General features: G+C 46.1%; 1 protein-coding gene across 1 annotated transcript; it reads left to right on the top strand.

The window, feature by feature from the left end:
* Nucleotides 1-1,159: 1,159 nt before the first annotated feature.
* On the top strand, nucleotides 1,160-2,092 carry LOC102562073 (olfactory receptor 13H1-like). The gene has a single exon (XM_006262606.1). It carries the CDS (start codon nucleotides 1,160-1,162, stop codon nucleotides 2,090-2,092), a length of 933 nt encoding a protein of 310 aa, XP_006262668.1.
* The last annotated feature ends 22,421 nt before the right edge of the window (nucleotides 2,093-24,513 follow it).

The following is a 24,513-nucleotide window of genomic DNA, read 5'->3' as shown; positions in this document are numbered from 1 at the left end:
AATAGCATCATCTTTTGCAATCGCTTGCAGTTGAGAATGATTGTCTTCCATGATTGCTTTATCTGTAGGTCCAAAGATGGCTGACAAGGCCAATCCAGGATCAACAGGCTCTGTTGCAACTCAGACACGTGTTTCCTTGCAGGGTGGGTGGCTCTGGATTCTTGATTCGGTCCGTGACATACTGTTTCTGCTACTTCCGCTTTTCCATCTCCTGTTATCATTGTAAGGTTGCAAATCCAGTGTGCCCCCACAAGTAGTTGGGTATTCTTGTCTTTGATAGATTTTCAATGTACATTCATTCCGGTGTGCAGTTGTTGTTTGGTTCCCCCCCCCGCCCCGCTTCCTCCTAACTTCCCCCGCAAAGTCTCTCCCCCTCACCTGCCCCTCCACCCCCACCCTTACAGTTGCTCTGTGCCAACAGGCTCCATCCCTGCTGCAACCTGAGGCATGGAGCATGACTCCAACCTGGCCTCGTCTCAGTGGCACAGAGCCACCACTGCTCTTTCAGCCCGGCCCTGTAGCAGCAGTACTGGCTCCCCTCTGCTGCAGCTACAAGGCCAGGCTGAAACCATGCTCCATGCCCCATGCTGCAGCAGGGACAGAACCTGCCAGTATGGAGCAAAGGTGAGGAGGAGTGTGGCAAAGGGGGAGAGAGAGGGAGAAGTGGCACAGGGAAGGGAGACTGGGGCTGTGGGGAAGGAGTGGCAGGGCATACAGAGGTAGCGGAGGAGGACATGCAGTAGCTGCAGTTCAACTCAGGCCCCAACCCCAACCTTGGGTTGGAGCTGTAGCTGGAGCAGCTGCTGGCCTGTCCCCCACCCCAAGTTGCCTCCCACTCAGTTGTATGGTGAGGGACTTTTTCCCCATGTTAAATGAGAGGAAACCTCATCTTCTAATCAAGTAAATACGGTATATGGAACTTAGGCATCTATCTCAGGTTTGTGAGTTCCATTTAGACTCAGGTGCTGAACTTCTAGCCACAGGAATGCCCAGCGTAGCCATGATATCTAATGGCTGCTGAGCTTGCTAACCATCAGCAACTCTGTCCACTGAAATGTCATGACCAACTATTCTACAGCCCCACAATCTGATTTGTCTCCTGGTTCTTTGTGCTTGATATCTTTTCTTCTTACCCAGCAGGTGAAGCCCAGGCAGAGACATGGGAGGAGAGAATGAGTCCACTGTAACTGAGTTCATCCTTATAGGAGTCCCCAGGGAGCCTCTTGTGAAGATTACCTTCTTTGCTGTATTTCTTGTCTTGTACCTGTTGACCTTGATTGGAAATGGCCTCCTAATTTTGCTTACTAGAGTGGACCCTCAGCTCCACACACCCATGTACTTTTTCCTCAGTGACTTGTCTTTTTTAGATATCTGCTACACCACTAGCATTGTACCCCAGATGCTAGCTCACTGCCTTTCCAAGACACCCTCCATCTCCCTGAACAGATGCTTCATCCAAATGTATATTTCTCTCTTCCTGGGCACAACTGAGTGCCTCCTATTAGCAGCAATGGCTTATGATCGCTGGGTCGCTGTCTGCAACCCACTGCGCTACACCCTCATCATGAACAGCAGGGTCTGCATTTCTTTGATGGCCATGGTGTGGAATGGCGCTTTCTTTCTTTGCATATTCCACCCCCTCACCATGCGGGCTCATTTTTGTGGGCCCAACCTCATTAACCATTTTGCCTGTGAGCTCCTGACTGTACTGAAGCTGGCCTGCTCAAACAGTCATGAAAACCAAACCCTGCTGTTCTCCATTAGCATCTTCACCCTGCTTGTGCCTTTAACCTTCATCCTCATCACTTACACTCGCATCATTGCTGCTGTGTTGAGGATCCGCTCTGCTGAAGGCAGGGCCAAGGCCTTCTCCACCTGCACTTCCCACCTCACTGTGGTCACCGTCTTTTTTGGGACAGCCATCTTTATGTATTTGTGTCCTCAGTCTCAGTCATCCCCAGATCAGGACAAATATATTTCCCTGTTTTATGGTGCGGTAACCCCCATGCTTAACCCACTGGTCTATAGCCTGAGGAACAAAGATGTAAAGGGGGCCATGAAGAAACTGGCTGAAAGAAAAATGAATTCTTGATGGTTACCTAGCACTTCCATTCTTTTCTTTCATGCATTTCTGAGTTTTCCTAATGGGCCATATGTTGCATGTCTTAGGATGAAAAATGACCACACTGAGATACTGTTGATAATTCTGAGGATTCTCCTCCATGTTCCTTCCTATAACAAATTATAAATAAATGCAGCTGAAAGAGAATGGACATGAAAAGTCAAAATACTGAACTTTTGTCACAGAACAGAGCATAAAAAATGTTCTGTGTAATAGACACAAAAATAGTAAGACATTTTATTAATCTGTTTCCCTCAGCTACGATGGTATTCCCTCAGGGGTATAGTCTGCACACCTCATGTCCTTGTTCTATATTGGCTGGACTGCATCTCCCAGATTGCTACCATGGTCACACACTTCTCAAAACACAGCTAATCAGTATAACCAACAAAAGGGTTGACTGGTGAGCTACGATTCTGCTACTATGTGTTCCCCGCCTCTCTTTCCTTAGGGAGCAGTCCTCCTATATTCCCATCCCAGAATGTACCTTCAGGCAGCAGAACTGTTTGGTGTCATTATTGGTTTTTATCAATACTAGAGTACTAGAATATTTAGTGCAAAAGCAGAAAATCAAAATCTTTTATTTCAAGATTAGTTTTAATAATTTATTCATAGAACTGGTTGGGCATTTTTGTCAAAACATTCTTTTTTCCAATGGAAAATTTGCTTTCTGCAACGTTTCATTTTCAATTCTAGAATAAAATAAAATCTTTCCATAGCTGAACTATATTATCTATAGTACACTACAGAGCAGCAAGGCAGCCAGAGGGGAGAGAACCAAAGTTGCTGTGGGTGTCCCCAGGTGAACCCCTGAGGAAGAAGGGGGAAACAGAGGAGCAGCTGCCTTATGACAGCTGGGCGAATCATGAGAGAAGTTCTTCTTTTAATTTACAACTCCACACTGCTGCTGCTGCTGCACCTGACCTTAGCAGCCCCGGCAGTGCAGTGCTCCCTCCCATGCCGGGTCCCCACTGCTGAGCCATGGAGGCAGCTTCTGCCCAGAGCTGGTCCGACTTGGCTGCAGCCCCATACTCCACACACCACTGTCCCCTGCAGAAGGGAGTCTCCAATCACCACCACCCCTCACTCCCTCTTTGTGGCAGTGGTCTCCATTCTCCCCACTTTGGGGATTCCTGACCTGGCCTCTTCCACCAATGGAATGTGCTCCTCCTCTGTTGCTAGTGCTCCATATCTGTTCTCTGGGCAAAATGGCTACACAGGACTAGTTCTTCTTGCTGCCAGAAGATACAAGCTCTGATACCTAGATCTAGATGTAGATATAGATCTAGATATAGATATAGATATACACACACACGCTGGCGTTTCATTTTAATTGCAGAAAAACATGGATTTTGTTTTTAAAATCAGCGATTTTGGGATTTTTAAAAAAAGAAAACCAGGATCCCTGCTAATAAGTGGTGCCTCTTAGACTTACACATAATTTAAAAGAGGGGAGGGGGGACCTGCTCTGTGGGGTCATGAATGGTTAACCCAAAACAGTTAATGATGGTTAATTCCCCCGGACTAGAATTGTATAAGGATGCTGCAGGCACTTTCACAGGTCTCTGCAGAAACAGTTAAACAGTAATTAGAAGCGACATTAAGCCAGGCCTCTGAAGTGTTCAAGGAAGGCACAGGAAGTTTCAAACACATCAGAACTAGAACAGCAACAGATGAAAATGCCCAGACCAGGTTTCACAAAGCTCATGCAGTCCCTTACAGCCTGCATGCCAAGGTAGATGTGAAAGCATGAAAGCCTAGAAAGAAAAGTTATACTTTCAAAGGAAGTCTGGAATGAGTGGGGCATGCCACTAATGCCAAATGTAAAAAAATGTAGTGCAATAAGGGTATGCGGATTTTAAGGTTACTATAAAACCTGTACTGAAAAGTGATAAATATCTCCTACCTTAAATTGAAGATATTTTTGCCACATCAGCAGGGGTGCAGATATTTAGCAAAATTAATTTAGCTCAAGCTTACCCACAGATGGAAGAAGAAGATTCAAAGGGTTATTTTATCATAAATAAGTAAAAAGAATTGTATCAGTATAATAAATTAGTGCTTGGTATTGCCTCTACTCTTGCTATGTGACAGCAAGCAATGGACCAAGTGTTACAAAGTTTTCCAAAAACACAGTAAGTGCATCTACATGAAGCATTTACTGGAGCTGCCTAATTAGTTCCACAGTAACGTCTCAACCTCTACACGTGTAGCACTAGTAGGCTGCAGGAAACTGATTAACTCTGCCACAGGTCAGTACTTGTAAATAAAGTACTATCCTATAGCAGAGTTCTTTAGTGAGCAGCAATGCATGTGTAGACACCAATGGAGATGGCTGGGGCACAAGGGTGCTTCAGTGTGGGGGCTGCCTGCTGGCTAGCCCTGCACTTGAAGCACTTTCATGCCTGAGCCACACCCTCTGCGGCACATTGAGCCACGTCAGAGCAGCCCTGGGCTGGTAAGTTGCCCCTGCCTATTAGAGCTGCTCTGTCCTGGCTCAACGTGCTGTGGTCCTGGGCACACATTCAAATGCAGCACCTGGACGCAATAAACTCCAGCATGATACATGCAAGAGCTTATTGCTCTGTGCTAATAGCGTGTGTAGCACCTAGTGTTATTTGAATGATATAATTGTAGCTGGTAAAAATCATGAAGAAAATCTGAGAAATTTAAAGAGTATTAGAACAGCTAGAGGAATATGGGTTGTGAGCAAATCATGCAAAATATACATTTATCAAACAAGCAATTGCTTATTGAGCACATTTTATTGATGCACAAGGCCTACATAAATCTCAAAAGAAGATTAAAGAAGTTTTAGATGTCCCAAAGACAGAAGTTGCTTTGCAACTAAGATCTTTTCTAGGATTTATTAATTATTATAGTAGACTTGGTACCAAACCTAGTAACTGTGTTGTATACTTTAAATTGTTTGCTGCAAACAAACTGCAAATGGGTTTGGTCACATGAGTGTCAGAAAGCTTTCCTAGAAGCAAAAAGGCTGGGGATGATATCTGGTAAACTCCTAGTTCAGTTTAATCCCTTATGCTAATCAAGCTAGCATGTTATGCATCCTCTCATGGCAATGGGGTCATTATACCATATATTATGGCTAATGGTATTAAGCAGTCATAGTGCTTGCAGTAGTGGAATGGAATTACACATACAAACAAAGAAGCTTTAAGTCAGATATGGGGAGTGAAGACATTTAACCAATACTTATCATTTGATACAAGTAGTATATAGGCTCACCGCCCTTCAATGCAAATGTGACAGGTGGGCGGGACTGGAAGTCCCACCCCCTTAGGCCCACCCCTCTCCCCTTATAGCATGTGTGGCATCAGTAGCCCCGTCCCTGACCTCAGTCACATGGTGCATGGCATTACCAACCCCGCCCCCACCCCCAGTCACATGGTGTGTGACATCAGCAACTCCGCCCCCACTCCCCAGTGGTGTGTGACACCACCACCACATATGGTCCATGACATCAGAAGACATGAAGCCCTCCTGGACCTCAGGAGGGCAGACTTCAATGAGGTAAGGAGAATAGTCGGGGAGGCACTGAGGTCCCAGAGGGGAGGGGAGTCAGGTGTCCAAGAAGGGTGGTCATTCCTTAAGGAGACGATCCTCCAAGCCCAAAGGGAGGTAATCCCAACACAGATTAAAGGGGGCAAGAGGGCACAAAAGCCCCCATGGCTCACCAAAAGCATACAGGAACATCTACTAGCTAAAAAGGAGGCGTACACCCAATGGAAGGGAGGGGCCATCACCAGGGAGGACTATACCTCGGTTGCTCAGGGCTGTAGGGGGCAGTCAGGAAGGCCAAGGTGGAGGTGGAACTGGGACTAGCTACCCGGATCAAGGACAACAAGAAGTCCTTTTTTAAATACATAGGGGGTAAAAAGAAGGTATCGGGTAATGTGGGGTCTCCGCAAGGCACGCTAGGAAATCTGGTCATCGCACCAGATGACAAAGCTAACCTATTTAACAATTTCTTTGCCTCCATCTTTCTGAACAGGGACCAGGTCACCCCCCCCCCCCCTGGGACCTCCATAGGCCCCAGGGGAGGCGCACCCAGGCCTAGGGTCAGTGAGGATCTAGTTAGGGAACTTCTGGAGGGATGGACATATTTAAATCAGCTGGTCCTGACCATCTCCACCCAGAGTGCTGAGGGAATTAGCAGATGTCATTGCGGGACCCCTGGCATGGTTTTATGAGGCAGAAAAGGATCTTGGAGTTATTATTGATGCCAAAATGAACATGGACTGACAGTGTGGGGACGCGGTCAGGAAGACCAACCATACCTTGTCATGCATCCACAGGTCCAAGGAGGTGAGCCTCCCCCTCTATGCGACACTGGTCAGGCCACAGTTGGAGTACTGCATCCAGTTCCGGGTGCCGCACTTCAGGAGGGATGTGGACAACATGGAGAGGGTCCAGAGGAGGACCACTCGCATGGTCAGGGGGCAGCAGGGCAGGTCCTACGAGGAGAGGCTAAGGGACCTGAACCTGTTCAGCCTCCATAAGAGAAGGCTGAGGGGGGATCTAGTGGCTGTCTACAAACTAGTCAGAGGGGACAGGCGGGCATTGGGGGAGTCCCAGTTCCCCCGAGCACTACTGGGAGTGACAAGAAATAATGGTCACAAGCTGGCAAAGGGTAGATTCAGACTAGACATCAGGAGGTGTTACTTCACTGTCAGGGCGGCTAGGATCTGGAACCAATTTCCAAGAGAAGTGGTGCTGGCTCCTACCCTGCGGGTCTTTAAGAGGAGGCTTGATGAATACCTTGCTGGGGTCATCTGACCCCAGTACTCTTTCCTGCCATGGTAGGGGGTTGGACTTGATGATCTGCTCAGGTCTCTTCCAACCCTACCCTACCAACTATGAAACTGTGAAACTATGAAGAAGGACAGTCCATGCAGACCCCCAAAGCCCACCCCCTCATGCTGCAAGACCTATCCTTGACCACGTAGTACAGTTATGACCTATCAGGTCCGAGACTGCTTTGGCACCCTCAGAGCGACCCCTCAGTTTGCCTGAGACCGTGCTAAAGCAAGCAGGGGAAGACATGGAGGAGATTTAGGAGTATGAGATGGGTGCCACGTCTACCAAAACAAGACCAGGGACTGTGACAGAACTAAAGGAGCCCGTATCAGAACTGCCTATGGACAGTGTGGACAACTCTGCCTCAAGGGACTGTGCTGAGGTAACTAATTTAGATGATTTTTGTGGGGGTGATTTTCTTATAACTGGGCCTGTGTTAATAACAATGTTTTTGCAGGTAGACAATGACTTCATAGAGAGCATTCAAAACATGCACCTCGCCAAAAGTAAAGCTCTTTTGCGTGAACTGTTTTTGTTCGTGTCCAAAAGAGAGCAGTTTGAGACCAAAGACTGATGCAACATTTTTCTCCAAAGACAATGACTGTTAACCCCAGCTTTGAGCCTGTAGATATTACCGGGCAGGGCTACGAGCCCCTGGAGGTCACAGAGCAGGGCTATGACCCTATGGAGGTCACCGAGCAAGGGTGTACTGGGGGACTATTTTCAAATAAAAAAGTATCCCGCCCTTGTTCAGAAGAAGGTTTCTTGCATGACCTGGTTTTGAACAACTGTTCAAGATGAGGCTGAAGACCTCTGTTAATGTTATATTTCTTACCTGCTTAATAAACCTTGTTTTACCATGATTTAAATTTGTCCTCAAGTGTTTGAATGCACCATACGGGTGTTAGCGTGGGGTGGGGTGTGAGAGCAGCAGTTACCAGACATGTCTACACAGGAGGCTATGTTAAAGGAAGTTTTTCACTCTCCTGGTGAAGCTGGCAGTTTTGGCAGGGTGAACACAGTTTTTGAAGCTGCCAAAAGGCAAAATAAGGTTCTGAACAGAAGCAGGGTGGCTGCCTGGCTTTCAGATCAGGACACTGACACCCTACACAAACCAGCGAGAAGATGTTTTAAAAGAAACAAGGCTGTTGTTTCAGATATTGATGCGCAATGGCAGGCAGATTTGGTGGATATGCAGAAGTTTTCCAAGCACAATCGTGGGGTTAAGTTCATCTTAACAGTGATAGACATATTATCAAAGTATGCCTGAGCCATGGGTCTAAAAGACAATTCAAGAGGTGAAATAGCTCAGGCCTTTAAAACCATTTTTACAGAGGGCTGTGTACCTCGAAAATTACAGACTGATCGGGGGAAAGAATTTTTAAATAAGTCTTTAAGCAAACTGTTAAAACAGTATAATATTCACCATTTTGTGATGAATAGTGAAGTGAAAGCAGCAGTGGTAGAGAGGTTTAACAGAACATTAAAATCAAAGATGCGGAGGTATTTTACAGCCCGCAACATCTTTCACTACATCGATGTGTTACCAGAGTTTATAAAGAGCTACAACCACAGTTTTCACAGAACTATCCACACCAGGCCTGTTGACGTGAACTTCTCAAACTCTCCACAGGTGTGGAAAGCCATGTATGGGGACTATTTCAAAATAAAACCAACAGCACCTGTGTTTAGAAAAGGAGACCACGTGAGGGTGCCTAGGACCAAAGGGAGGTTTGAAAAAGGTTATGAACAAACATTCACCGATGAGATTTTCATAGTGGATGAAGTCCTTAGATGCGTGCAGATGCCTGTATACCACCTAAAAGATTACGAAGACGAACCTATCAAGGGTTCTTTCTACCCTGAAGAACTACAAAAAGTGAACCCCAAACAGGACAGAGTTTACAGGGTTGAAAAAGTTCTAGCAACGAAAGGAAAGGGAAGAAAGAAGTGGTTGTTGGTGAAATGGTTGGGGTGGCCAGCTAAATTTAACAGCTGGGTGGAAGCCTCCCAAGTTTGTAACATATAGGGGTACCTCAGTCAGAAGGCCGAGATGTGTGATGGCAGCTTTTACATCACTTTGCCTAGCAACGCTTGGGCCAGGTTTTTTCCACAGAACACCAGCTCAAACTTTACCATACAGCTGGTTAAACCCCTGGATCTGCAGGGGAACTGGGAGATAGAGTTAGCAGAAATACAATACCCGCACAGCTGGAACAACATCAATGAAGACACCCCTTTCAAAATCATTTCTGGGACTAAAAAATGGGAATGCCTCCTGCCTCAGAGGTATTATACAACCATCACAGAGTTACTGGATCTTATGAACAATACAATTACCATCCACCCTACTCCACCCGAATTAGTTATGCACTATGACCAAGTAATAGGAAAAGTGAGACTTAAAGCCAAAGATAACTCTCATGCTTTTTACACGTGTGGTGAGCTAGCCTATATTTTGGGAATGCTGTCTGGGTCCTCTGTTAAAAACACACCCTTCCCAGCTGATATTATGATTGGGTTCAATTCACTGTATGTCTACATGGACATTGTGGAACATCAGCTTGTCGAGGACTTCTCGGTTCCTTTGCTATGCTGCGTCCCTGGCCGTGGGAGCAACAACAAGTTTGTCATCATCACATACGACAACCCACATTATGTCCCCATTAGTCAGCACCACATCGACACAATCAACATTGAAATAAAGATGGATTAGAACAAACACATCTCATTTCGCTTTGGTAAGGTGATCGTTAAGCTTCACCTATGCCCCTGGAAGACTTTGAGATTTTAAAATGAGTAAAAGCATGATGGTGATGGTAAAAAACTATGGGGACCCTAACTTGTACAGAAATTACTATAAAGCCCAGGCGGGGTATGGTCTTCCCAAATATCAGGGGGTATCCGTGATGTACGGGGCTGGTGTGGGAGGCATATTTCACAGCCTCTTTAGAAAAGCCGTTCTGCTTTTGAGAAGGGTCTGGAGATTATTAAGCCCCACACTAAAAATGCGGCACAAAATAGAGCCAAAAATATGATTGGTCACATCTCTCGAGCTGTCTTGGATAAGGTGGTCAAGCCGGCAAAGCAGGAGGGGTCCAGCCTCATGTATATTCAAAGAAAGAGCCTTAAAAGAAAGAGAGACTCACCACATTCCGGATGTGCAGGACCTCCTCAACCCCTTAAAAAGAAGAGGGTAAGTCAATGGGACAGCCATACACGAAAAACCAAGAAGTAGCCTGGGAGAAAGAAGGGGTGCTCTCCTGGAGGAAACAGAAATATATTTTAACCACCATGGCCTTTGTTCACTGTGGGTTGAGTCTGAAGAATGTGCCAAATCCAAACTGGACGTGTTTCAAATAGCCCCTACACAGACCTCCATTGAGAAAAGCCTGTATGTTGAGATCCCCCCACTGTCGGCTATGACCGAGTCTGGCCCCCTTGACTTTTTCATAGCCAGGAATGGCAAAGATTACATGGATTTGAACAACACGCTGCTGTACCTTTGCTGCAAGACTATAAAAGGCGATGGAACTGATCTTGATGCCAGGGCAGTGGTGGGTCTGGTGATTTACCCGCTGGCCTCTGTCTTCAGTCAGCTGGATGTCACTCTGGGAGATCATCTCACAAACCAGAGCAACAACTGTTACCTTTACCAAGCCTTCATCAAATCAGTTCTCAACTACAGTAATGACACCCTCGCCACTCAATTTTCTGCTAACCTGTTTTACAAAGATATCCCTGGACACCATGAAATGGTCATGCGAGATGGTGATAGTCATGGGTTTCAGAGATGGGCAAACCTGACAGACCGGAGCAAAAGATAGAGCTGCTTGGTCATCTCCATAGCGATTTCTTTTTTCAAGAAAAACTGTTGCTGAATGGTGTGGATGTAAAAATTAAACTGACACACAGCAAACATGCCTTCTGCTTGATGAGCGCCTCAGTGGCTGGTCAATGTAAACTAAAAATCACATCCACCTCACTTTTTGTGAAAAAAGTGAAGGTAGCCCTGGGCGTCCGACTGGGCCACACAGAGGCCTTGCTTATGGCCAGTGCTAAATACCCCATAGACCGTGTGGGTATGAAAATGTTTAGCATTCCTGCTGGCAGCCGAGTCAGCAACCAAGAGAATCTGTTTCTGGGGCAGCTGCCCAAATTCATCGTCGTTGTGTTCGTGGATAATGATGCCTTTAGTGGGAATTATGCTAAGAACCCCTTTAACTTTAAACATTACAATATTAATTTTGTGGCCCTCTACATTGATGAAGAACAAACCCCGACAAAGCCCCTACAACCAGATTTTGAGAATGGTAACTGCATGAGAGAATACATGCAGCTGGTACAGACAGCCAGTAAACATATGAAAAACCGATCCCTGATACTCAACCATGAGGAGTTTGCCCTGGGGTACACCTTATTTGCCTTTGACCTGTCTCCTGACCAGGAGTGTGCTGATCACTATTTGCTGATTAAAACTGGGAACCTGAGAGCAGAAATATGTTTTGCTGAGGCTTTGCCCACCACGGTTAACATGATTGTGTATGGGGTCTTTGACAACGTCATAGAAATAAATCAGAGAAGAAACGTCCTGTTTGACTACATGTGAAGAAGGACACCAAACAGCTTGCCAGGGTTTTATCCTCAAACCCTTATGCCAAGGAAACTTTCTTAGATGTTTTCCCCTGCAACTGGCTTCCTAAGACTCGACTGTCTCAAAGGCCCCTGAGCTAGGTGGTCAACACGCACCCACATAATCAACCCAGAGAATGCTGGTTGGCTGTTTACTAGGCCTGTGCGAGTAGGCAGCAATATGATCCGGCTTTGAATCTTGCTGTTTCAGATGGCAGTTATCCAATCCAGAGCTCTGGACCAGGTTTCTGCCTTGATCTGGCTGAAGTGGCTCTGAAGCTTCGGAGCCACCTCGGAGATCCGGCCATAGGGTATAAAGGGGGAATCAATTAAATATCTGTAACTTTGTTGTTTTTTATCCAATTTGGATGAAACAAGCAGAAATGGTAGCCTCTGCTGAGATCATGACACCTGCCAAGTTTCAAGAAGATCAGCACAGGGGTTTGGGAGAAACTGTACCCCAAATTCTTGAAAGCCAAACTCATGTCACGTCTGCGTGTTACACCACAGCATGGTGAAAACTGCAGGGATGATGGCCCCTGGTGAGACCATATAGCCTACCAAGTTTCAAGAAGATTGGTGCAGGGTTTTGGGGGGAACTGTACCCCAAATTCTTGAAAGCAAAACTCCTGTCATGTGTACGTGTTACACCATGGGGGGGGGGGGTCAAAACTACAGGGCTGGTAGCTTTTACTGAGGCCACAAAGCCTGCCAAGTTAAAAGAAGATCAGTGCAGGGGTTTGGGGGAAACTACACCTCAAGCTGCGGACAAGCAAACTTGTGCCATGGGTAACCCTGTGTGTGTTAAGGTGCAGCAGGGTGACAGCTGCAGGGATGGTGGCCCCTGCTGAGGCCACGATGCCTGCCATCTGTCGAGGAGATTGGTGCAGGGGGGTTCTGGACCAGGCACCCCTAGCTGCTGACAGACAAAACTCATGCCATGAGTGCTTGTGGGACTGATTATGACTGTCTTGGTCCATTTGATTGTCTGTATTGATTCTTTCCCCTCCTTAGCCTGGTTTTGTCGGGGCTAATTGATGGCAATTAACTGGCTACATTAGCTAGGTCCTGCGAATTGAGCTGGTCCCTGAGTGAATGATGATTGATTGGTAACTGGTAACACAGTATCTTAGCAGCCAGGCCTGCAGTAGTGTCTCCCACGCCCCAAGACAGACACAGTCAGTCCCACAAGCACCCGTGGCATGAGTTTTGCCTGTCAGCAGCTAGGGGTGCAGGACCCCAGAACCCCCCTGCACTGATCTCCTTGACAGTTGGCAGGCTTTGTGGCTGCAGCAGGGGCTCCCATCCCTGCAGCTGTCATCCTGCTGCGCCTTAATACAAGCAATGTCACCCATAGCATGAGTTTTGCTTGTCCACAGTTTGAGGGGCAGTTCTCCCCCTGTGGTGTAACACATAGACGTGACAGGAGTTTTGCTTTCAAGAATTTGGGGTGTAGTCCCCCCTGAACATCTGTACCGATCTTCTTGAAACTTGGCAGACTTTGTGGTCCCAGCATAGGCTACCACCCCTGCAGTTTTCACCCTCCTATGTTGTAATGCCTAGATGTGACATGACTTTTGCTTTCAAGAATTTGGGGTGCAGTTTCCCCCAAACCTCTGCATCGATCTTCTTGAAACTTGGCAGGCTTCATGCTCTCTGCAGAGTCTACCACTCCTGAAAATGTCATCCTTTTCCCTTGACAAAAAACATTTTGAACTATATACATAATGCTAAGATTCCAATGGTTTATGTGCTTGGTAAAGGCTTTCTGGATTTCACTGCTGTCACAAGCAGAGTCCATCAAAACATCTACCGCAACCATATTATTTTATTAGGAGGAAACAAACAGTCATTGTTGAGACTGTCTGGTAGACCCTCCACAAACTTGATAAAAGGATATTTACAAAACAGTTCTTTATACAAAAGCTGCCAACAGCTATAGCACCACACAATATTTTCAGACATAACAGACAACATTCGACCAGCGTGACCCAAAAGGTTTTTTATAAAGTAACTTTTACCACAGTTGCTAGGGCCTGCCAAAATCACAGAAAAGGGGTGCTTCCATTGCATATCCATCTTTAAAAACCATAGGGGAGACTGTTAAAGTTTTCTGTAAGGACACTTTTGTCATAAATGACTTTCTGCATTTTTCTCAAGGCTTTGGTTTCTATCATCCACTTGCTTTTATTCCTGATGATAGAGCGCTGTTGTATCACGATTGTTTTAGTGGTGTTCTCAGTGGGGTTTGCCCCATAATCTAGAACAAGATCTCTCAAGGTTTCAACATTGACTGTTTCACTGTTGGCTACATTCAGGGTAATCCCTTTGACCTTCAAGCAAACCTTTCCCCCGGACAACTTGTACCCGTAGGTTTTCGGGCCAGCTGACACAAACTCTATGATGTGTTCATCTGGAGGGGTTTTGCCAGTGAGCTCGTCTAAATAATCACTTATTGGGGGGTTCCAATCTCCCTCGTGGCTCACAAATATCATGGAATCTGTGTCGTGGTACAGGCACCGGTCTTGCGAGCTGTCTAAAAGCTCGTACAACTCTAAGCATGCATAAGTGGTGATGAAACAGGCTATAAAGATGTCTGCGTTACCCAAGAGCATGTAACAATTTTTGGCATGCTTCCAAGACATGCAGGCTGCCTCATTATCAATAAAGTTGCAAGATGTAATTTCATAGGCAGGAGAAAAGAGGTAGCCAAAGAGTTCTCCAGGGTCTCTCACAATGCTGGTGTTGGGCAAGTTGTTTTCTTTGACCAAATTTACCCCACAAAGAATTTAGAAACAATTTTGCTATTTGGCGCTTTGCAGGATTGGGTTTGATATGCTCTGGGCATAAGGTCATGCCTTGTTTTTGCAAGAAATTGGCCATGTATCTCTCTTGTTTTTCTTGGTCAGTACACCAGGCGGGGTAGCCTGAGGCTTCCTGCTTCTGTCGGAGGTGCATTTTTATATACCGTGAGAAAAGGGTGCTAGACCTCTCAGCAAAATGCCAGACTTCATAGATTTGACCTACTCTGTACCCCTTGGCGATAGCTTTATTCAATTCTGGTGTGCACCACATGCCCAGGAGGGGCCTCTCTTCATCAGTGTGGTTGCACTTTTGCTGTCTTGTTTCTGAGCAGAGGCGGGACAGTGTGAACATAAGTTTCCTGTTCACCCTGATGGGTACCATGGGGAAAAAACGGTTTCATGGTGGGTACAGTTTCACCCTGGCTATTCCAAAATAGCTCAACAGAGGTTGGAAATTGTCATGAATGATTTCAGGGTGTCTGGTTGGGTATTCCTTTGTTTTGTTTATGAAGGGGTAAAGACTGGTAAAAACGTAATAGTGTATTTGTTCGCGGGGTTTAGTTTGGTATTATAGACAGATGGCATTAGTTCTCCCTCTAAAAAGAGCATCTCTAGGCACCAGTGGAGAAGGCAGCAGGGTTCTGCTTAAAAAATCTGCCAGCTCCCCATCCATTTCTAACAGAGCCCTCCACTTGTGCTCCCAAATGGTCCTAACGGTAAACCCCTCTCTCTTGAGATAATCGGTCTTGTGCAATGCCTGGTAATTCAGAAACCCAAAGGTTGTCCCCATCAATGGGTTCTGGTCTTTCTCATTGTTGTCCGAGTTACACAGACTACCTCCTCTCTGAGCAAAATTTACCCTTTTGCTCCAGTAGTAATCATGATCTTTCAAAGCGCACTGCACACTCTTTCTGAGATGTATATGCCTGCCAGCTCCACCCCAAACCCCGCTCTTTTTTTCACAATAATCATGATCTTTCAAGACAAGGTGCGTATCCCCACCCCGAAAACCCACCTTCTTTTTTCACAATAATGATGATCTTTCAAAAAAGGAGAAAGACTCTCCTCTTTCTCTAAATTGTGTGAACAACTGGTCCTGGGTTTCTTTTTCACGGGGCCCAGATCACCTGTTTTGGGGGTGTGAATCCTTGTGTTTTTACATATGGTTTTCTCAGAGGTAGGTCACGTGTTTTCCTCCCCCCTTAAGTCTCCTTGTGGCGTCTGGTCACTGTGTACAGCATCTCGTTCGGTTTGGTGTTCTTTGCCATGGCTGTGATCCGGTTCTTCCTCCAGCTGGTCGGGATCCTCCCATCTGGATAAAAAATCAGCCACAAAAATTATCCTTGCCTGGACAATGTACCACTGTGAATTTGAAAGGTTGTAATGCCAGTGCCCAGCGAGTGATTCTGGCATTTGTGCTTTGCTTCTTTGTTAACCACTGCAAGGGAGCATGAGCCGTCACCACTAGGAACTCTCTGTTACCAGATTTGCCCATTACTTTGGGGTGTGCTCATTTATTAGGGATAGTTTCTAGGGTCTTGGTGATTCTGTCAATGTGCTGCTTGTGTTATTATACGGAGCTGTATCTCTCCCTTCTGCAAGTCCTCACCCCCAATGGAGCTATCTTGCAGGACTCAGTTTCAATGGGACTGGGTTCCTCCAGTCACCAAATCAGTCATACACACACAAACACACACAAATTAACGTGACACGCCTGACCTGGCTGGGTTGATCAGCATGGACAGGCTGACACCCTCATATGCCAAGAATCAGTTCATAAGAGCAACAATAAACTGCAGTCAGACACAAGCACACAGGTGAACAGAATCCCTCTGAATCCGGCTGGGTGTCCAGCTGACACCCTCATGGGCCAGCATTCAGTTCATAAGGGCATGTCTGAGTCAAACTAGGTCAATCAGCCTGTACAAGCTGATCCCCTTATGTGTTTCAAACTCAGCACGTTCCAATCTTTGGCCTCTTGATGAGCAGACCCCACAATATTTTTGGGCTTCACAGGGATCTTTAGCTTAGGTAAAAGAAGCGTTGCTGCAGAGCACAGAAGGAAAGAGAAGCAGAGAAGGAAAAATATACCCAGTTACTACCAGTTTGACTATAAAAGTTATTTATTGCTAAGCATATGAAATATATAATGGTACTAGTAGTAATAGATATGCAAAAGAAAAACAAACACAAACAATTACAGTACTACCCTGGTTTCACTAAGTATTTGGGGAAACTTAGCTCAAGCTTAACTAGTACAGTTCAGGTTCAGAAGTTTATGCCTAGAAAGAATAGAGAGAGAGCACTGGGATCTCACCAGTCCAAGGTACTCAGGCTGCAGAGCTCACAGGCACAGTCCATAGCACAGTTCTTAAAGAGAGAGACGATCTGTTCTTCCAGCATCCCAAGAATGACAGGGGATGGTGTCAGCACAGGAGTTTTCTTCTTCTTTCTTCTTCTTTCTTCTTGAAGCACACACACTTTTTACAGATTTTTATACCCTCAGTTCAGCTGCTTCGAAGCATCCTTAATTGTGTAAATCATTGTCTTTTCTATTGACAAGGGGTTATCTGGTTTGGAACATCTCAAGAAACTGATTGATAATCAGGAAACACTTAAGATTAGGGAGTAACCAAATACTTGGGAGCCAGCTTGAAATTCCTATGGATGGCAGATATACTGATGGGATATCTCATGGTTTCTTCAGAAACAATAGATGGCTTGCAGCATCAGGATTTTGGATTTTTACTTGTTGTGCACAAGCCTCAGCTTAGCATGACTTTTCCAGATCTTACTATGGTCTTTTAACAGACTTAAAGCAATTATTGGGGTGTTCATAACCTTTTGTGGAGAGGACTCCCACCAGTCGTCTCGGGAAAAGCATGACAACACCTGTGATTAGGGTTCTAACGGGCTGGACGCTGTGATGAACCCTTAACCATTGTTCAAATGTTGCCCATACCCGCTCTGACTCGGTCTCTTGCCTCAGCATTCCCTAACCCGGCAACCCAGTTTTAGTCAATCAAGTTTAAATAGGCCTCCCATAGTGGGACCGGGGAATGTACGGCCCGAGATGCCTATTAAACTTAGAGGTGTGTGTGTGTCCGGGGGGGGAATTCCTTAGTAAATCCAGATTAGAACTGGTCTGATAAATGTTGAGCTGTGTGTGTGTGAACATGGGTTGATTAACATTTGGAGCACAGATTCCCCATCATGCAGCGCTCTCCTGCTTCTCTGGTCCCAGAATTCACTGCAGTCTCTGCTTCAGGCTTTCTGTTCTCCATCTCTCATGTAAATGAATGGTCATCTGGTTCCATCTCGGATGCAAATGAGACCTAGGGCAGTTGGTTCACTCTTGTCACTTTTATCTTGAGGGTCTTAGGTGTGTCTCTCACTGCATCTTAATCAGTTTTGTTTAGGTAGAGGAGGGGAGGAAGGGGGGGGGGTGAGTCCTTTGTGAGTCAGACAGACTGCATCCTGTGCCAGGGTTGCCCAAGAACACAAAGCTGAGGCATAACATCTCTCCCCATACGGTAGTATCTGAAGTGCTCTATGGCCCATCGTATGGCCAGGCATTCTCTTTCAACCGTAGCATACCTTGTCTCCGCATGGCTGAGCTTCCGGCTAGCAAAGGCAATTGGGCGTTCGTCATCTTTCCCCTTCTGCAATAATACCACCCCCAGCACCCATCCCAATGTGTCCATCTGCAAGATAAAAGGAGCATTAAAATTAGGTGTGTGCATCATAACGTCTTGATGCATTGCATCCTTCAAGCTGTGGAAGCTTTTACTCATCCCTGGGGTCCACTTCAGGTTTGTTGTGGAGGCTCCAGCCAGCTTGTCCATGAGAGGTGCAGAAATGCTTGCAAAATGTGGTATAAACTGGCGGTAATAATTAATGAGCCCCAAAAAGGAACGTAGTTGCCTGCGCATCCGTGGTTCCGGGAATTGTTTTATGGCTTTGATCTTATCGGACAGGGGTCGTATCATCCCTTGCCCTACCTGAAACCCCAAGTAGGCCGTCTCCTTTTCAGCCAGTTTGCACTTCCTGGGATTGGCGGTTAGTCCTGCTGCTTAGAGCTCTTCCAGAACAGCCCTCAGTGCTCTGAGGTGTTGTTCCCAACCAGGGGTGAATATGATGATATCATCTATATAGGCTGCTGCATATGCTGCGTGCGGCGCCAGCAAGGTATCCATTAGCCTCTGGAAGGTGGCGGCTGCTCCACTGAGGCCGAAAGGCATTCTTACGAATTCAAATAGGCCCCAAGGGGTCCCAAATGCGGTCTTGGCACAATCTGTCGGACATAAGGGAATTTGCCAATATCCTTTTGCCAGGTCGAGGGTTGATATATATTGTGCTTCACTGATCCTTTTGATGAGGTGGGTCACATACAGCATTGGGAAGGCATCAAAAATTGTCAGAGCATTCAGTTTTCTAAAATCTATGCATAAGCAAAGTGATTCATCCGGCTTCACCACCGGTACAATCGGGCTACGCTACGGGCTACATGAGGGTCGAATAATCCCCTGTTCCTGCATTCTTGATATCTCTTGTTGTATTTCCCAGTGCCACCTCTGGGGTATCGGTTGCCACCTCTCTCTGACCAGCGGACCTGGGGGCATTCTTATCTTGTGCTGAATGTTTGTCACCCGCCCTGGGGCTTCTTGGAACACCTCTCGGAATTTTTCTATTAAGGCTAACAACTCTTGTCATTGTTGGCCGTTCAGTTCTTTACTTATTTGCACGGCTTCTTCCTGTGTGGCCTGTCTCAATCCGGGGTAGAGGGGTCCTAGATCCTCCTCTGCTGTATTTTCTTGTGCCATCCACCCTTGTGGGGTCTTCCACTCCTTCAGCAAGTTTATATGGTAGACTTGGTGCTCCTGGCAATGGCCCGGTTTGAGTACTTCATAATCAACCGGCCCCACTTGCCGTACTACCGTAAATGGCCCTTGCCACATCGCGAGTTGCTTGCTCAAGGTGGTAGGTATTGATACCAGAACCTTATCCCCGGGTTGGAAGGTGCGTGCTTTCGTCCTTTTATTATACCGGGTCTCCTGTCGCTCTTGTGCATTCCTCACATTTTGTCCTGAGATCTGCTGGGCCTTCCGGATACGAGCCTGCAGCTCCCGGCGGTACCTTTCTGCAGAGACTCCTAGTCCCATCGGCCGTTCCCGTTCCTCTCTGACAACCTGTAACAAACCCCTGGAACTGTGGCCGTACACTAACTGGAACAGTGAGTATCACGTTGATTCTTGAGGGGCGTCTCATAGAGCAAATAACAAGGGTGTCAGAAGGGTGTCCCATCATCGGGGATCCTCCTGTGAACAGCACCTGAGCAATCATTTAAAGGTGCCATTTAGCCTCTCCACCAAACCGTTTGTTTGGGGATGATAAACCAAGGTTTTCAGCTGTGTGATGCCCAGGGTTTTACAAAGTGCCTTCATCAAGCCAGACATAAAATTTGTCCCTTGATCTGTAAGTATTTCTTGTAGTATGCCCACCCGTGCTATCCACCTGAGTAGCTCTTCAGCCACTCTTGTGGCTGTAATGGACCTCAGTGGAACTGCTTCTGGAAACCAGGTGGCATAGTCCACCAAAACCAAGATGTATTGATACCCGTTATGTGACTTTGGGAGAGGACCTACTATATCCAGTGCGATTCTGGAAAATGGAGTTTCAATTATCGGCATGGGTCTTAAGGGTGCTCTAGGTGGCCTCCACTCTTGGGTTCTCTGGCACTCCGGGCATGCTGCCCCCCATCTGTCCACATCCTCGTGCAGGTGTGGCCAGAAAAACTCTTGGGTCAGGCTAACCCGGGTCTTGGTGCGCCCCAAGTGACCACCCATCAGGGAATCATGAGCCAATCTCCATATGAGGTGTCGTAGTGGAGTCAGGACTACCAACTGCCTCCCCTCCAAAGTGCCCCCCTCACCCCGTTGCACCCGATACAGTAAACCACCCATTACCTCAAAGCCATCATGCCTTCGGGACATTCCCTCTTCGGGATCGTTGATCCTCAGCTGCTGGAGTTCATGGTCCTCCTGTTGAGCCTGATGAAACTGGGCTGCACTCACTAGTGACTCCAGGTTAATGTTGCCCCCGAGTTCCCGGCTGGAAGGTTTAGGGCTCTCGCCCGCCCAGCCTTTTCCCTTTCTAATCCGCTTCCTCTCTTCTTCAGTGGCTCGCACTCTTTCCAACACAGTATAGAACAGCTCCCATTCTCTTCCTAAAATCATCTCGCGTGCCAAAGATGGGGCCAGTCTCACCCGCAGCTCACTGCAGAATTCCATTACCCTGATCGGCACATAACAGCAGCAAAACCTCATCCTCCCACCTAATATACAGGTCATATTGATGGTACCAGCCTCCTCCTTCCTCATTGGCAGGGCAAGATCCGCCCGAAGTAAAGATTGAGAACATCCTGTATCCAACGTTGCTCGAACAGCCCTGCCTCCTATCCAGGCTGTGACCACAGGACGATTCCACCTTCCTTCCTGGTCCATGAACCCAAAACTACAGTCCATGGGTTCGCCCTTTTCCATTTCCTTGCCCTTCTCTCGAGTTGAAGGGTACCCCACGGGGCCGCGGCTCATCTCGCTTAGCCCCATCCCACAGTCTCAGGAGATGTGGCCCGTTCTTCCACACCGATAAATACCACCCCCTTCGGGGACCCTTTTTTCAGACCCGGCCATCGTTCCCCTTCGCTCATTAAGTTATCCTTCGAGACCCGTAGGCCTCGTCCCCTTCCTCTTTCCTTTTCCAAGTTAGAGAAAGCCTCTGGCAAACGTAAGGCTTCCTCGCTGGTCTGCGGTGGGTGCCTCTGCACCCACCTCTGAGTGTCCTTCTCTAAGTCCCAGAGGAACTGCTCCAGCAATATCTGGTCCAACACCCCCTTCCAGTCAAATTTGCCTACCGGCAACCATTTCCGGAGGGAGTCTCATAAGGACTGCAGCAAACCCCAGGGTCGCCTAGCTTCTCACGGCTTTTGGGCCCGGAAAGCCTGCCGGTAGCTTTTGGGTGAGATTTCTAGCCGGTAGAGGATCGCAGCTTTAATGGCCTCGTAATCTCAGGCTTCCTCCCCTGACAAGGCCCGATAGGCCTGATCAATCACCAGTGCCCCCAGCTGGTGACCCCACTGGCTCCGATCCAGCCCCGTCTGGATGGCCATTCTTTCAAAGGCCTCTATGTAGGCTTCTGGGTCATCATCCTTTGTCATGCGGGGCATCTTTAATACATGCGAGGAAACTGCAGGGCAGTTAAACCATGCCCTTCTGTTCTGTCCTGATGGCCTTCTGATCCTTGGGTGTTATGATCTGCAGGCTGAGCACTTCTGTGGTTTTTTTGCATGTGGTTTTAGAGGTGCCCGCCCTGGTCCCCACTCTTCTTTGGGAGTGGTGCCAGTGATCACTTAGGAAATATAAAATTTACATCTCAGCATTGAGAATTCACTTGCCTCACACACTACAAATTTAAAATTTGCTTAACCCTACCCTCTATATTCACAGGGGACTCATTCATACACACACAACTTCTCCTCACAAGAAACACATCAAGTTTCAAAAGCTGATTTCAGAAAAATTACCTGTTTACTACTGGATAAAAACATGACTGTATGTGTTTGTTCTGCTTTTCTATTTTGGAAGAAGAGGTTCTGTTTGAAAATAAATGTTTACAAACAGTTGTTATAACTTAGTGTGATTATATTAATACAGGCACAAATAACCCACCATTTTAAAATAATTTTTACTTTGCTATGGTAAAATTGCATGGGGCTTCCCCACTAGATAAGCTCTCTGTAATATAAATGAAATGATACAATAAGAAAGTCCTCTGTATTAAAATTTAAATAATACAGTAAGGAAAATAGTGTATGTATAAAGTAAAATATAATTGCTTTAAAACAGTCACCGCTAAAAGATAACTCCACCCCTTTAGTCTTAAAATATGTGAAGATCTGGACACACAGGCCAGCTTTTTTTTCGTGGTCTGGGTTATCTTTACAATACACAGCCTGCCACCCCATACCATACAAAAATCTGTGAGAATATGCAGAGTTCTGAACACACAGATCAGCTTTTTTGTTGTCTGGTTTATCTTTATAACACACACACACCCCACCACCCCATACCACACATAGTCTGTGAGAATATATATTTTTAAATTCAGTCTTTATTTCCATCAAAAACTTTTACACTATTTACTAGTTTATTTTGTTACCCCTTCTCCTAAGAAGAGTTTTTTATCATTTCTAGTGACCATTAAGTCTCATTGGTTTTATCTTTACAAAAAACCCTATATGTATGTGATCAGAGATCAAAGACAATGCTAATCTACATTAGATGTAGAAAACTGTTGATGTACTTTGCGACCCGACACCCCCAGCCTCCCACCAAAATCAGAAAAAGATATAAACCCTCCCATTTTAAACTGTTTTTGCTAAACCCTTCTCTTAAGCAAGGTTTTATAATCTCTAGTACCAATTAAGCATTCAATATGGGGTATGAGAGTTTTATCTTCCTCAGTGAGCAAATCATGAAGGGCAGCATTGGGATCTTCTGCAGAATTCACAGCATTTAGAAGCTCTCTAACCTGAATTAAATGTTTCTCAGTAATTCTGAAAATGTTCCTGGCAAACCCAATGGCTATAACAGCACTGAAAATTCTATCAAGACATATTTTCTGGCAAAGTTCCTGAATTGTTTGATTTATGTCTTCATCTAACCAAATAACACAACCATTCACTTCTTGACCACCTTGATCCTATGTGCAACCCCAGCCATTATCAAAAAGTCTCCTCCTCAGGCAGTATTTCATTATGCCATAAAAGGAAATGTGCACAAGAGACTTCATAAAGATTTTACATTCTTGACTTGAAACAGAACCTGATGATTCAATGCCTAATTATCTTCTGAACTCTTCAGCCTCATCTGGTCTCTGTTCTCTGCAGAAGCATAAGCTTCCTTCTGGTGTCAGCTGTATGGGCGCACTGGTGAGTAGGCTTTCTGGAGTCCTTAAAAAGGCTTCATCTAACTGCAAAGGAGTTCAAATAAAGGACTTAGTTAGCTGCTGTTTAATCAGTCCTTAGCTACTTCCAAACACACATGTGCTATGAAGTGAACCCACACCACTACCATCAAAATCTAAGTGCCCCCACAACCATGTTCCAAGTCTCTTACTGGTCTTTCCTCTGCAATGACCTCTACTGCACATGCAGGCTCTGGCACAAAGATACCATCTTCCAAATTCTGAATGTCTGCTTCAGGGGCCTGGGCCTCCTCCTGAACAGGGTCAGGTGTCTCAAAGAGTCTTTGGGCAAGGGGCCTGGCCTCCTCCTCAAAATTATTTCTATGGTAACGTTTTCTATGAGGCTGCCTTGGGGTTTCATAGATTTCATAGACATTAGGGCTGGAAGGGACCTTGGAAGATCATCGAGTCCAGCCCCCTGCCCCAGGGGCAGGAAGTCAGCAGGGGTCATAGGATCCCAGAAAGATAGACATCCAAATGTTTCTTGAAGGCGTTCAAGGTAGGTGCTTGAACTACCTCCTGTGGCACTCTATTCCAAACCTTGGGGGCTCGGACAGTAAAGAAGTTCAACTACCTGATAAGGGTTCATAAGAGGATGGAGGTAGACTGTGTTTCAGACTTGAGCTCTGAGCAATCATATGGCTCTTTTATATAAAGTGGACCTCCTCCTCCTCTTCTCCCCTGGCTGTCCTTCCTGAACAATTTATACCCAACCATTGTTACACAAATTGCCAATTGCTCAAATCATGAGCAAGACTTTATAAAGGGGGATAAGGCAAGATACCGCGTTTATTGATTACATGAGTTAGACACAGAGGTTCAGACACACCATTTATACAAACATACACAAATCATCATACACATCATTACACACAGACATATCCATACACAAAACAACCATTTCATCCACATATACACCAGATACCGTTATCAGCAATAGTTGCTCAATATCAGCCCAGGGTGGCCAACCCAGGCTTATTGAGTAGATGATGATGATTTGAAGATACCATATTTGAAGATAACAGCTGGAGTGCGGTGAACAGATGCATCTGTGCTCTGATGAAACAGTGGTAGAGAAAGAGACTCACCCAACTTGGCATTTTCAAAGTA

The sequence above is a fragment of the Alligator mississippiensis genome, chromosome 5, assembly GCF_030867095.1.
Source record: "Alligator mississippiensis isolate rAllMis1 chromosome 5, rAllMis1, whole genome shotgun sequence".
Taxonomy (NCBI): Eukaryota; Metazoa; Chordata; order Crocodylia; family Alligatoridae; genus Alligator; species Alligator mississippiensis.
This window is presented reverse-complemented; position numbering and strand designations above follow the sequence as displayed.